Raw genomic sequence first — 16,104 nt, 5'->3', positions numbered from 1 at the left:
TATATTTCACAGCAACATTTTGAAACAGTATTTAAAGAATAAAACAAGCTTTTAGATCGAGATAAAACCTGTTTATCGTCCTTAGCTTGTGTTGGGATTATTTAGAACTTTTCCGCCTTAAAACATTACGACATTTATATACAGTTGTTTATTCAAAATGAAATATGTTGAATCCTAGACATATAATTAGCGCTTTATTTATTGGCCGTTTTATACCATTGTAATCTTGATTTACATACATCATTTTGTCTCTGACATTAACGTCATTTGACGTTATGTAAATGCTTACCCATATCGCCCACGTTATAGTAATTTAATTGACTATTCATAGCGATTTTATGCTTTTAGAGTAAATATCAATCGAGTTGACCTTCTACGAAAGCAATATGACGTAATAACAAAAATAGGCAATCAAAATATATTGTACATTTGCTGCAATAGTGTTTACGACAACCGTAATATTACTTGACTCGGAGACCTGTTTTTGGTAGCTGCTTATTCGTCCTGACAGTAAACTTACAGTAATTCATTGTGTTAAACATTTGTGTTTCCAAAAGATTTAGCAATTACTGAAGAAACATTTGTTGTTTTTGACAGAAGTCTATATTAGTTAACAAATCGGTACTCTCATGAGGGAATATATTATATTATTCCTTCTTTTAAATGCGGCAGAAAGAAATTTCATATATCATCTTGAAAGGTTTGTTTCTTGATGGGAAATGACGTTTGGCGTTTGAATCAATATCATTCCAAAGAACATCTGAATAATTTTCAAAGAAATATTTGCTGAAACTTTTGTACGGTTTCCATTTTGCGCAATTTGATATAATGATTGCTAAGGGGATTTACATTATTGGATATTAATTTATTTATCCGATGAGGTTTCCATGACTTTCGATTAGAAATCATATTGGTCATTTTTCATAGAGAAGTAGACATTTATTGTTATTATACTAGAGGAAAATAGTAACTATTTCAGACAATTGTATCGGCCCTGTCAGAATGTATACAAAACTAATTGTAGGGGAACGATTTAGGGAAGAATAAGATCATAAAATAGTCATGGATATGATTGCGTGTTGTATGAAAATTTTATAATATTTACATGGTATATTGATATTGTTTCATTTGTATTGAAGGAACATGTTTTGTAACATTCAATTATTTGTCTATTATGTAATAATTATTTCGTTTTGATCTCTCATTTCAATCGAATCTAGTCCTAACAAACATTATCGTAGACAACATTGATATTTCCCGATTGCCCTGATTTTTTCCATACAGTACAACGTTTTTAATATCACTTCAGGCAAAAGTCAGTTGCGTATATACATTTATATCTATATCTTTAACAGGAAGCTTAATACCAAAATTTATGATACAAGAGATAGTTTTCATTCCCTATACTATTGTTAAATATCCATTTTTAGTTGGTGACGTTCCCTTGTCACCATCTTATGGTGTTTATATATCTCAACTTGTTCAATTATCTCATGTATGTAACAACGTATTTGTTTTCAACGAAAGAAATCTCTGTATTTAATACTGAATAATTATTTTATCAGGGTTTTCGATATCACAAACTAGTCAAAACATTTACCAAAGTTTATCATCGGTATAAGGACATTATTCGTAAATATAAATCAACATGCAAACAACTAGTACGTTCGTGTATTTCACTTCCAATCTTTTATGGTAATATTCTTAACAAGGCACAAATATGTCGGCATTCACCTCAAAAACTAACCAAACCTTTAAACAGACTTATTTAGAAGGTATATAGTTACGTTACTGTTGTCAGGTTACTAAAGATGGCACATTTTATTATTAATATTCAATCACTCATAGGGTCTTTGCATTGGAAGTAAACACATTAACGGGAGTGATTGTGCTTGATTCATATGATGAAGACATACTAACAATCATTGATTAGTTTTATTGAAATCTGGAGCTGACATGTCAGTAATTGCTAGTAGTACTTTGTTAATATATGTATCATTGTCATTTTGTTTAGTGTCTTATGTTGCTTATTCTGATATCGGACTCGGACTACTTTTAATCTGACTTTTACTGTGCGTATTACTGTATGTTTGTTTAATCTACATTGGCAAGGGGTATCCGGGGAGGGTTGATATCTCACAAATATAAAAAGAAGATGTGGTATGATTGCCAATGAGACAACTATCCACAAAAGACCAAAATGACACAGACATTAACAACTATAGGTCACCGTACGGCCTTCAACAATGAACAAAGCCCATACCGCATAGTCAGCTATAATAGGCCCCGATAAGACAATGTAAAACAATTCAAACGAGAAAACTAACGGCCTTACTTATGTAAAAAAAATGAACGAAAAACAAATATGTAACACATAAACAAACGACCACCACTGAATTGCAGGCTCCTGACTTGGGACAGGCAACATGTTTAACGCCGCCACATTTTTTAGCCTGTCCCAAGTCAGAAGCCTTTGGGCTTTGTTAGTCTTGTGTTATTTTTAATTTAGGTTCATTTACTAGTATATGTTTTGAAGTTTAGTATGACGTCCGTTTTCACTTAACTAGTACACATTTTGTTAAGGGGACAGCTGCTTTATTTTTGTATTCTTTCGGCGGGTTGTTGTCTCTTTGACACCTTCCCTATTTCTATAAACAATTTTATAATGCAAACAATGGCTTTACAGTTCACTACATTTTGTTGCCTGTACCAAGTCAGGAATATGATAGTAGTTATTCATTCGGTTGATGTGTTTGAGCTTTTGATTTTGCCATTTGATTAGGAACTTTCCGTTTTGAAATTTCCTTGGAGTTCAGTATTTTTGTGATTTTACTTTTTGCTGTAGAAAAGGAGTTTTTTTTTTGTTAAAGGAATTGACACAAGGAAGTAGTACAGATAAGATAAGATAAATTTTATTTTATTAAAGTGTCACGTATTGATCTTACACAATAGTAAAATATTAACACAATTACAATCACATAAAAAAGATCAACACCCAGCCTAAAAAGACTTATGAGACACTGTTATATACATATAAAAGAGCTTCATCACACAATGTAAAAAAAAAAGAAATAATAAAAAAAAAGGAAATGATAAGAAATCTCAGAAATGAAGCCAATTTTAACTTCAGGCAGTACGAACTTTGAATATAGGGTCCACATTAAGGTTTTGAAAGAGGGATATATTTGCAACCGATTACACTCTATGATGGTTGATTTATGCTTATCCTAGGGCTTCAGGAGTTATGAATTATCGCCACTTAACTCTCCGAAGTTGTCCATAAGTAGCCTATTGGATTTCGAAAATGACCAACCCTACCCAACATATGTCCTTATTTTTAGAGAATGTATTTTGGTGCCATAGTTTTGTTATTGAGATCAAACACGATCACCATATTGTAATAAAGGTGAATACATAAAGTCACCTTTAAGCCTCTTATATTTTAATAAATCCAGTGGCAAATAGTATAACTGAAGTCAGGGGAGAAACCTTTTCTGAAATACAAGTATACAACATGATGCTTATTCTACACCAAGATTTTTTTCGGATTCATATTTCATAACATAAACACGCAAAAGTAACATTATAGTTTTGAATATCATAGGTATAAAAGCTGCTCCATTGTAGGTCACGCTAGAATATTTCAGTCGTTATGTCTCTAACAAGCACGTTGATTTCTTGGATTGTTGTCTTTTATATGGTTTTCGTTGCAGACGCGACGACCTCGTGCCGAACAGCTGACGGTAAGTTGGTAAAGTACAAAAAAGCTAACGTAAAAACAATAATTCACAAATATAATCTTTTTCAAAAATGTATCTGGTGCTTAGAAGTATCATAGAATTTACGTCAGGTTTTTATTTTATATTTTGTGATTTCATGGTTAGTTCTAATGACTGATATAACAATTTAATAGTATACACACCTTAACCGGTGCCACAGGTGGAGCAGGATCTGCTTTCCCTTCCGGAGCACCTAAGATTACCCCCAGTTTTGGGTGGGTTCGTGTTGCTTAGTCTTTGGTTTTCTATGTTGTGTTTTCTGTACTATTGTTTGTCTGTTTGTCTTTTTATTTTTAGCCATTGCGTTGTCAGTTTATTTCTTTCTATGATTTTGGCTCTCCTTCTGGTATCTCTCGTCCCTCTTTTATAGAAGATATATCAAACTGATAGTAATATGCAAATTTTGCAAAGGGACAAAAGCATTGTAATAAATGTATCAATGGTGACTACCACCACTTATCCAACAATAGGTGATCCTGGATAGCAACATATTTATTAATCAAGTTAGATTAAACCTAACTCTTAAGAAGAACGACGCATAAAAAAAGATAAATTCACAGGATCGTGCTTGATGTTTTGAAGCTTAGGAAAGTAAGATATAGAAACTAGCATTAAAATATCATTGAGAATTGTTGTTATGTTGCAAAATATCGAGTCTCTGACAAGACGTTATATCAATAGAAACTCCTCAATAATTCAATGCATCGGTGCTGTGGACTTATCCAATCAAAAACATTGATCCAGCATCGATTACTTTGACATTGGATTAACAACCACGTCATATTATTTTGTTGTTTGAACCAATTTTGATAAGTTTGTGAGTTTGATACAGACTTATCAACTACGCTTTCGTTTCGTGGTTACACAAACAACGTTTCTGTATATTATATTTTCGCTGCATGTGTGATTTATAAGAATCCGAAATTTTCATTTGTTGTTACATTCGCGAAGCTTTCCAAAATCAAAAGTTTAGTTTTCTGTAAAATGCAACACTCCTAAAAAAAACTGTACGTGCCTCCTTCTTACCAAATGCTAGGGAGCTAATATTTTACTTCAAAGGGGGAGTTTTTGCGAAAAGGGCGATTATTTTTTATTTTTTTTTAACGAATTCAAATTATTTTTTTCAATATTTTTAAAACACTATAATGTATGGCGAAAATCATGTCATCTACTTGACCAGAATATTTTCCCCCATCACTTTAAGTATAAATAAATAATTATAACCCGTATATTCCCTTCCCCTTGAAATGAAATGGTTGTTCTCTTACAACAGTGAATAGGCAGACATACAAAACGTTTGATATAATTAGGTCTTCCCACTTTTCTGTGGAAAGACCTATTGTTTTTCTTCTGATTATTTTTTTTTCTTCCGCCTAATTTTGTTCTTTCGATAAATATTTGTTTCGCAATATATCTCTTAGATATTTGGTATATGATATCGAACAGTTTATGCGCTTTTGAAATATACTCTGTGTAACCAAATACTTTTCTTTGTAGGAGTTATCTCCCCTAACACTGTTTTCCTTGTGTCCACTACTCCTTCGCAACCGTGAAAGATTACGACAAATTTATTTTATAAAATTGCTCATTATATCCTTCGTAACGCTCCATATGAGAGTTATTTCCCCTTATGCATTTGATATAAATGATATGCATTTCTTTCTTGTAAACCATAAGTGACAGAGACCTAAGATCTTTTGATTTGAGATCCTTGGTCCAAAAAAATGCAAATTAGGACAAGGTCAAAGGTCAAGGTCATATTCTTATTTTTGAATTTGGCTTATTTTCACTTATTCCCAAAAACCGTATATATAGATATCAACAAATTATTTTTACTAAATTGTTAGTTGCGACATGTCGTAACACGTAAATTTTGATTGCAAGGGTATGTCGAACGTAAAAGGGAGTTTTCTCCCCTCTTGTATTTAAAAATATGCGTATAGTGTTGTAACTCATTAACCAAATGTAATTAAGACCTATGGTCTTTTGATTTGAGGTCCTTGGTTTATGACCTTGAAATTGATCTCAAGGTCATAGCTTAATTTGACGTTCTAGATTGTGACCTTTGCTTTTACCTCATATGTATTCATGATAAAGCCATGAGACTTTTGGCAACAGGTATCAAATTATTTAACCTTGAAAAAACAACCGGACGTGATCTTGTGTAAACCAGAAGTAGCTTTTTTTTGTTCTTTATTAATATAAAAGTATATAGAACCAGATATTTTGGGAATCAGTGTTATGTAAATATTCAAATATTATCGAAAGTAACATTTTTCAAACCGGAAGTAACAAATTATCTCCCTTATTTAGAAAACATTGTATAGAAACCATATATTTTTGGAATCAGCGTACAATAAGCTATCATTTGACGATTGAAATGACATTTTAAACATTATTTTACAACTTTCATATAAAAACACGTTGTTTTTTGGTTGTAAGACCTATAATTGTTCTCTGAACAATTGGTTTTTATACGCCCGTCAAAATTTTGATGGGACGTATTATGGTATACAAATGTCCGGTGTCCGTCCGTCTGTCTGTCCGTCCGTCCGTCTGTCCGTCTGTCTGTCCGGCGTAAACATGTCGCACCGTAACTTGAGAACGACTTATCCAAATTTCATAAAACTTAACATATTTGTTTCTTATGATGGTCAAATGATCTGTATACTTTTTGGTAAAAATAAGATTAAAACTTTTTGAGTTACGGCACTTTGTAACTTAAACAGGGGTGTGTTTTTTCACATGTCGCTCTGTATCTCAAAAACGATTCTTGATTATGGCTTAAAACTTTAAACACTTCTTAGTTATATTAATCTTAATATCTGTATACTTTTTGGTGATGATTCAAAATTTTATTTTTGAGTTATTGAGTATTTTGTAAAAAAGGGGGAGGGTTTTTTTACATGTCGCATTATATCTCAAAAACGATTTATGATAATTGCTTAAAACTTTACACATGTCTTTGTTTAATTAGTCTAAAGATCTGTATACTTTTTGGTGATGATTCAAAATTTCATTTTTGAGTTGTTGAGTATTTTGTAAAAAAGGGGGAGGTTTTTTTTTACATGTTGTGCAGTATCTCAAAAACAATTTATGATTATTGCTTAAAACTTTACACACTTCTTTGTTATATTAATCTAAAGATCTGTATACTTTTTGTTGATGATTCAAAACTTTATTTTGGAGTTATTGAGTATTTTGTTAAACAGGGGAGGTTTTTTTTTACATGTCGCCCCGTATCTCAAAAATAATTTAAGATTATTGCTTAAAACTTTACACACTTCTTTGTTATATTAATCTAAAGATCTGTATACTTTTTGGTTTTGATTCAAAATTTTATTTTAGTGATATTTAGTTTTTCGAAAAAAAAACAGGGTTGGGGGTTTCACATGTCCCGCTGTGTCTCAAAAACAATATATGGTTATTGCTTAAAACTTTTTCAGAAACTATTTATGATTATTGCATAAAACTTCCACACAAGACGTAAGGCTTATCATGCGCTCATGGCGCAGCTGTTTATTAATTCTTATTATCATGGTTGTAGCATATAAATTTGAATAACTATGAGAACTGAAAGCGTCTTGAAGTAATTTTCTCGGATGTATTGTCTGATGGTTAAAATATCAGCTACTCGACAAAATATTTTATCACTTCATTTGAGCTCATTTGCTGTGGTATCTCGACACTCAGGGTTTGCAAAAATCCGGGTTTTATGAGTATTGCCAAACCCAGTGACAAGTACTGGCAAAACACAGGTTTTATTGTGTTTTACCGGGTAATACTGGGCATTAATGGGTTATATAAAATACTGGCAGGAATATTAAAGAGGATTCAGTGATAAAAACAAATGCAATACATTCAAAATATTTATAAACATATTTTGATTATAAATAAGTTAACTTGTTTGAGATTCTTATTATAAAAGTGTATACATTTGAGAAAGTATTATTTAAGCAACTCTGAGACACGTGTACACAAAGACACATTATGCAAATATCAATGGCAAAAGCCTTTCTCGATAATTATCCTCAACATCTATTATACAACTGTGTTTACATCACTAATTAATAAGTAATTATTCAGATTAGACACATATTTGTTAATATAATAATAATCAGTCTTTTCATTTCTATAAGTGTTAATTACATGACCTTGTACAGTGTTTATAATTGCATTGTGTTTTAAATTTACAATTCACTTAAACATATTAAACACTTCGATAAAATGATTTTTTTTCAAAGCTTGGATTATTGAAACAATGCTTAAAAATTAACAAGGTATCCTTAAGTGTATCTTATATTTTGTCAATAAAGAATAAGTGGAGAAGAGAATGAAATTGAATTTCAATCATTTTGGAAATGACTCCCAATGGTTACCTGTTTAAAATGTATCTATTTAATTATAATAGTCTATGAAACTACAATAAGTCTTTACTATTTTGGGTTGAAATAAACTTAAAAAATCATATTGCCCAGTCTTCCCATTTCTGGGAGTATTGTCCAGTCCGGGAAAACCCGGGTTTCTGACCTGGGGTTTCCCGGGCAGGTAATACTTTGTCAACCCTGTCGACATTATCTTCGTAATGGGACTGACAGCTGATATTTTACTGTATCCATAGGCAAAAACCTTACACATGTCACAATCTATAAGTTCTAAACCGACAATTATGTAAAAGGAGAAATATACCGGTATTTATTGAATTTTATTACGATAGTAATGACAGTTGCTAATAATACAATGCCAAATTTCAGTCTTTACTTAGCTTACTAAAATAATTGCATTTGTTTTTATACGAAAGTCTTCAGTGGCGAACGTGATGCATTTATTTAAGAAAAATACCATGTTTTTCATTTTCAATGATGTAAATTAAAACAAAATTAAAATGAAAATTATAATTTTTTTAAACCATTTTCAGGTCAGTATGACGTCACTGTGAATTACCGTGGTAAAAGACGTACAGAATCTCCTAAATCCACAGTAATAGCGTTTTACGCCTTCAAGTCAAAAAAGATAACAAACCCGGGAGTTGGTCGACGACTGGTATTTGATGTAGTTAAGACAAACCAGGGTAGTGGATATAACAGCCATACAGGTGTTTTTACCTGTCCAAAGACCGGGATATACGTTTTTGTGTGGGTTATAAGACTGGGTTCTGGATATCATTCCTTTGACTTGATGATTAATAATACCGTGTTTGGAACCACCTACCTACATAACCATAGTACAGATGGCAACGTCAGTGGTACAGTTGTTGCGCATGTGTCGAAGGGCGATAGTGTTTACGTTCGTATGCACTCTACCTACAAAGGTACTGGTGTAGTACATAGTGATGTATACGGTAGAACAGCATTTTCTGGATGGTTACTAAACTGAACAGTTTGATTGAAATAAATGCAACATTTCAAAACAAATTATGTTTTACATAGCATTCTTGCAATACATAGCAGATTACCTTCATTTATTAAATAAAACATAATGACACTTGTCAAGCTAATCATAAGAGCCCCCTATTTTTGGAGAAAGAAACAGTGACATAACCCTTATCTAGTATATATATATAAACAGATCTGCTTTGCATTTATTTCTACAGTTCAATATAAGTTAAACATTCAGTTTATTAATATCGAAATAATATATCTTGCACTATTGGTATCTTCAAATTCGGTTCCTTTATTCTCATCTTTCATTTATAACTAGTTCACACATTGTGATGGTCAGGATATCTATTTTTAATCTTCCGAATGAAGATTATTAACTTTTGCAACTTGCAACGCCAATCAGATTGTTTATTTTCAAAACACCACTTCCCAGCCCATCATGAAAATAACGGTTGGTTCTCTCTCGATTAACTATATTGATACAACAAAAGTTTAATTTGTTAAAAATGAATTTTTCAAAAGTTTCTTATAGCCCGGAAAACAAGTGTTCATTATGTTCATCAAATATATATATATGTGTGTTTTTACTCTAGAATACCGTTTTTCGGACACACCATTGTTATTTGTATTCACTAGTATCTCTTTGGCACATTCCCCATTTCCATTCTCAATTTTATAAGAAAAATGTTGAGCAAATAATTACAAAAAATCAAGATTACGTTTTATATAAAAAATATGTATGTATATTGCTTACAGTTAAAACTAAGCAGTACCTCTTTTATCAAATCATGTGATCTCTTTTCACTGAAATGGACATGTGCCCGTCATTTCGATTTTTTTTTCATATTAAATTATAGCATATTATTTACTTTTGTATGCATATATCAAGACGAGAACATGCTACGTTTGCTCATTGTTGAAGGCCGTACGGTGACCTAGGGTTGTTAACTTCTGTGTCGTGTAGTCTCTTGTGGAGAGTTGTCTCATTGACAATCATACCACATCTTCTTTTTTTTTCTTTTTTTATCTTTACGGGTATGCGTATGAATCCTGTTTTGTACTATGGCCGACACGCTTAATTAAATATATAACGCGCAAATTAACAAGGTACCAGTCCATAGGCAGAAACATTTAGGAAGGAAATGATTGTAAGTTATAAAGGCACATACATTGTTTTTTAATTTAAAGATGGGTAGCAAATCAAAATGGCGACTTAAATCCCTGTAGGATTTTTCAATATACAAATATTGATAGCAAATTACTGCACATTATTATAAAACATTGAAATATAAAGGTCAGCTTTAAAAACGTTTATAATGTTAAACTAAAAGATAGGAAAAATATTGAAACATTGATAAACAAAATTTTAATCTGCTAGCCGAGTCCCAAGCAGCTGTGGGTAAAGGCGGAAGATATACCAAAAGTGACATGTAAAACTTTTCAAAAGTCGACGAAAACTGACAACGCCCTGAAAACGCCATACAAAAGATTTAATATGGTTATAAATGGTAACATTAAAACAATTAAATCAAGACTGCGCTTGTCCAATCGTCTACTTCCTGTCTGTTAACTCTGTCGACAGTGTCAATAACATAGCTTGACTTATTACTTAGCAGTCTTACGATGTACATACGATGAAAATAATTATTGTTGACAACATTCGGAAGTCTATTAGTGTCCGTGGTCAGTGTTTAATCTAAGGGATATCAATTTCGAATCAAGTGTCTCTATCGTTCAAACAAATGACAGTTGATAAAATAGCGAAATGTAAACAGAATGTTGAAGACCAACAGTTTTGATATAATGGTCTGGATTAGGGATATACTCTCATTTTATAGTGATTAAGATAATAAAACAATGTTTTGACATTTATACCTATCATGTCTGTTTGTTTTGTTCACACATCGTTGTCGATATGATGAAATTTTATGCACTTGTCTTACATGTGCTAGCTATAAAACCAGGTTTAACCCACTATTTTTCTATAAAAGAAAATGTCTGTGCAAAGACGGGAATATGACAGTTGTTATCCATTCGTTTGGTGTGTTTGAGCTCTTGATTTTGCCATTTGATTAGGAAATTTCCTTTTTAAATTTTCCTCAGAGGTCAGTATATTTGTAAAAAGTTTATATTGCTCATTCTTCATCAAACATTTGCACTTCACTATTTTATGTATTCTTTGACTATGTTTGACTATTTTTCTCTATTCTTTATTTTTAGTCCTTAATTCTTCAATTTTAGTGGAAGATTAAACGTGTACACTTCCTATACATTAAACTAGCGATTTTTGCTTGACGTCAGAAGTTTATCCGGAACAGATCTAAGGTCATTCGGAGACAAAACTCAGCTAAATACCAAAAAAAGTGTAAATACGTCTATCAATCTGGTTAAGCTGAACTTTCTGTAATCTATTTGTTGTGTTATTTTCCAATTTCTTGATCGCGCTGTAAGAAAACTATTTTTCCTCGCTAGTGAAATATCTGTGCTCGGCAAATGATTTTCTCGGCAAATGATTTGCCGAAATCGAATTATGACGTCAAATTTTCTTGGTGTCTTCTGAATTTCCCTATTGTGATGTCATAAAAAAGGCGACCATGCCAGATGACGTCACATATACAGAACGCTTTCTGGAAATCTTTTAAAAAACATATTTCACCACTACAACTTGTGTATTATGATATATATTCTCTGCTTATTACTAAAATAATCTCGGCAAAACTTGCACTTTAAAAATTATAATTTAACTGTCTCAAGTAGAGAAATATCGTAACACACTTGTTGCAGTGGAAGAATCTACATTTATTATGTAATAAGCAATAGTGATCTCTTTGATAATGAAATATAAATACAAAATACCCTACAGCAGTTGACTTTGTGTAGGATGTTGAAGATATCAATTCCTGACCATCAAATGACCGACAGCCGATGTCCATTTCGTGCAATTGTATCGAGAAGTTGATCATAGCCCTTTGGTATATTATGTCAACATGTATCATTCTTAAATAGCAATGCTTTTGATGCAGGGATATTGTAAAAATGTCGAATCATCGAGGCCAATAAAGCTGTTTTACAACTGGGAGTCATTCAAAGATTTTTTTTATGTTTCTTTAAAAAGAACAAAATAAACCTTTCATACATAAATACACTACATTCAAACAAAAAACAAAGGATTAAAATCAAAATAAAGTAATTGAAGCTTTAGTCATATAAATTAACAGACTTGTACTTTCATTAAATATTTTGAAAAAAAACTTTGCAATCTGAATTAAGTTTTCTTTTCAAATGCATCAAATTGAACCAAAACCAAAAAGAACATAAACAAAACTTGCCAACATATAGTTTAATGTCAACATTTGTTAGTTGTGTTTTCTCTATTACCTATTGTGTCTGTTTGTTTTGTTCACTCATTGTTGTCAATAGGATGACATTTTATGTGACTGAGAGATTTAGCTAGTTATTAACCGAAGATTTATCCACAATTTTCTACATAAAAAACTGCCCGTACCAAGTCACGAATATGAAAGTTGTTATCCATTATTTAATGTGTTTGAGCTGTTGATTTTCTTTTTGATAAAGAACTTTCCGTTTTGAATATTCCTCCGAGTTTGGTATTCTTTATTTGTTCCTTTTTGGTCCGAGTACACAGTTATCGTCCCTTGATTTTCGTTGTCCACGAATATAGTCCCTACTGTGGACAGTGTGTTACTTGTCAATTTTTTTTATACCCCTTCCAAATTTATTTATTTATATTTTATGCCTCAAGTAGCAAGAAGGGGGATAAAATTACACTGTAAAAAAATTTGATTCATGAATTATAATGTAAAGAAGTGATTTGGTCCAGTTGAAAAAGGTCAAAAATTAGCATTTCGGAAGCTGTCAAAAGATTTCAAGCCCCCCTTCACATAAAATTGTCCATATTTTGAGTTAGAGCTGATGAAGTTTTCTATATTTTTGATATAATTTGTCTCAAAAGTAGTACAACACACTGTAAAAATATTATGGAGAAAGTGCAGGTGGGATTTTTTTTATTTCCATTTATTGTCTAAAGGAAATGCACTACGAAATAACTGTGTACTCGGACCGTTTGCATGCTTGCAGACGGTAAACCCTTTTTGACAAAGATGGAGATATTATACATTGTTGCATGTCTCTCCGCCATTATGAATTGCAAGAAACAATTCAGAAGTTCATATATATGTTTATATTTTTCTCCGAGGAAATATACACTTTGCTATCATCTTATTTAACTCCGAGAATATACTGCGTATTATCATGAAGGGTTTAAAATTGTTAATCCTATTGTCCTGTCGGACAATATAATTCATAACGATGTTATCCTCATTGATAATCATACGACTGTCTCTTACATTAAAAGGTACATACATAAATATTAAGAGATGATTTATGGTTGCCAATGAGACAATTAACTATCTACTTGAAGATGTATACTACTCATTTTCAAAATATCAAGCTTTTTAAAAGATTATTCTTAAATGATAGTATATAACTTAAAAACTAAAAGAGAAGAAAACTATGGGTATGTGTACTTGTTTTCGAGTTGTTTCATATTGAAAATTTAACGGGGAATGGTTCTCTCTAGATATTTCTAACTTTAAATAATCCTCTAAAGAGATATTTAAAATTGTCGAAATGCACATCTGGTACAACAGAAATATTTAAAGAGGAAAGACAAAACCTAATTCCCAAAAATTTTAAAATAGCAAAGTTCAATACGCAACAATATGCGTATTTCATTCCAGTACCAATGTATTGTCTACTGGGCTGGTGTTACCCTTGGGGGTTAACAAAATTAATGGTAAATATTGAGTTGCACCAGATAACTTGAAGTTCAGTTATGCGGCGAATCTCAATTATTTTTGTTATAAAATGGCTGACATCATCACGTGACTCCTTACGTCATGTGATTGTCAATTTCATCAATTTTAATAATACCATATGTCTAATATGACCCAGTTGTGAATATCTATATGCAAACAAGTATAAAAGATATGATTTATTTGACGTATTTCTTATTCTAAAAATAACATATTTTATTGACTGACAACCATCTTGTTGTTTTCGTAACTTTTTAACCTTTCGTCTTCAATAAAAAATGGTAAGTGTTGGTTTCAGCGGCACGCAGGAATATAATCTCGTTCATCCCATGGGCAGTTTGGATGCTCAACTTACTAAATATTACTGATTATGATGAATTAAAGTATTCCAGCATTGTTCTAGCAACACGCAAATATGACTTCAGAAATTATTACACTTGCAAATTGTATTTTTCACTAGGGAATATTGTCTATTTAAATGGTTCCTGACGCATTATTCTGATGGAAAAATTTGATGAAAATTTGTAGGAAAAGTAATAAGAAAACGAAGATTCTGGACTTCGGAAATTCTAAGATAGTATCTGTATTTGTTTTTACGAAAATAGAGAAATTGTACAGGGAGAGATGCTTCAATAATACTTAAAATTATCAGCAAATGATTATGATTTATCGAATTGAACACAAAAACAAAAGAAACTGTAGAAATAATTTAGAGTTCATAACAATTTCAAAGAGGCGACTACAACACAAACGAACACAAAAGGGTATTTTGTACAAAATTATTAACAGTTTCAAATTGGCTAATTAAGGTCTAAGTATGGCAGACATATATATAGTTTTATATGTAGAGTATGTTGTGTTTTTTATACTACTGTTTGTTTGTTTTTTGTCTTTTTTTTGGCATTAACATTGTCAATCTGTTTTCGATTTATGAGTTTGAATGTCCCTTTGTTACCTTTCATTGCTTTTTCAGGTTTTTGGTGCGTAATCACTAATTAGGGATTTAGTACAAAATGTACTTGTTCAGCCTGTGAAATATATCAACCATGAAAGATATTTTTGATAACTTGGTATCAACTGAAAGTTTAGAAAATAAAATTAGTTTCAACAACAGTTTTACTCCAAATATATTGCGTATGCTTACATTTTCATGTTGTATGAAAGAGTAACATAATAAACCGGAAGTACATGTTTAACATATTTTATATATTGTTTACTGACAGCAAGTAGTACTTTACATGGGAAAAATGTAAAAAAAATATCGTAAAAAAAATATCGGAACCAACAGGGAAGGGCCATGACTTATATGAGATAAGCCATCTACATTATGGAGAACTCTTAATTCGGTTTATTGCTTTGGATATAGAACAGTATATTTATAATTCCAATATTGACGTAAATAAATATACATTGCTATTGAAGTAAAACAAATTATAAACGTCGCATTACTTTCCGACAGAAAGATGTCGTATCACATTTTCTACCACTCCTACGATATAATTGTCTAATTTCCTAAGTTGTCCAGATTTCTGAAAGGTTGTCTAAGATTCAAGTTTATTAACCCCAGACGCTGGTACCTTGCGAACTATCGAACATTGTGTAATGTAAACAACCTCCAAGGAATGCTGAAGTCTTTTTCTAGTGCTTTTAGAAAAGTTTTAGTGTCTGGTATAAAATATTTATTCAAACATCTTTAATATTTTCTTACCATTTCCAGAGTGTTTCAACTATTTTCCATAGAAAGAAAAATCAGGGATATGACAGATGTTTACCATTCGTTTGATGCGTTTGAGCCGTTGTTTTTGTTGTTTGTTTTAAGGGGCTTTCTGTTTTAAATTTGCTTTGGAGTTTGCTGTTTTTTGTTTTGTTTTATGTTTTTTAAACTTTTTCCCTTAACTGTTTTATCAAATTGAAGTTAAAAAAAATAACTACCCATTTTTTTTTTATAAACTACATGTACAATGAACAATGTAGGTAGGGAATATGCATATATTTGTTTCCTTAACATTATATGATATTATTTCGAATACGCAAAAACTTTCTCTTTTACCAGTGAAAACAATTATTATTTCATCATGAATTTGTTATACTTAACTAATGGTCATTGTA

General features: G+C 31.4%; 1 protein-coding gene across 1 annotated transcript; it reads left to right on the top strand.

The window, feature by feature from the left end:
• The first annotated feature begins 3,641 nt into the window (after positions 1–3,641).
• LOC143081935 (complement C1q-like protein 4) lies at positions 3,642–9,193 on the top strand. The gene is made up of 2 exons (XM_076257572.1): positions 3,642–3,743; positions 8,698–9,193. The coding sequence occupies exons 1-2, from the start codon at positions 3,653–3,655 to the stop codon at positions 9,153–9,155; spliced, it is 549 nt and encodes a 182-aa protein (XP_076113687.1). The 5' UTR covers positions 3,642–3,652; the 3' UTR covers positions 9,156–9,193.
• Positions 9,194–16,104: the final 6,911 nt, after the last annotated feature.

The sequence above is a fragment of the Mytilus galloprovincialis genome, chromosome 7 (assembly GCF_965363235.1).
Source record: "Mytilus galloprovincialis chromosome 7, xbMytGall1.hap1.1, whole genome shotgun sequence".
Classification (NCBI taxonomy): Eukaryota; Metazoa; Mollusca; class Bivalvia; order Mytilida; family Mytilidae; genus Mytilus; species Mytilus galloprovincialis.
This window is presented reverse-complemented; position numbering and strand designations above follow the sequence as displayed.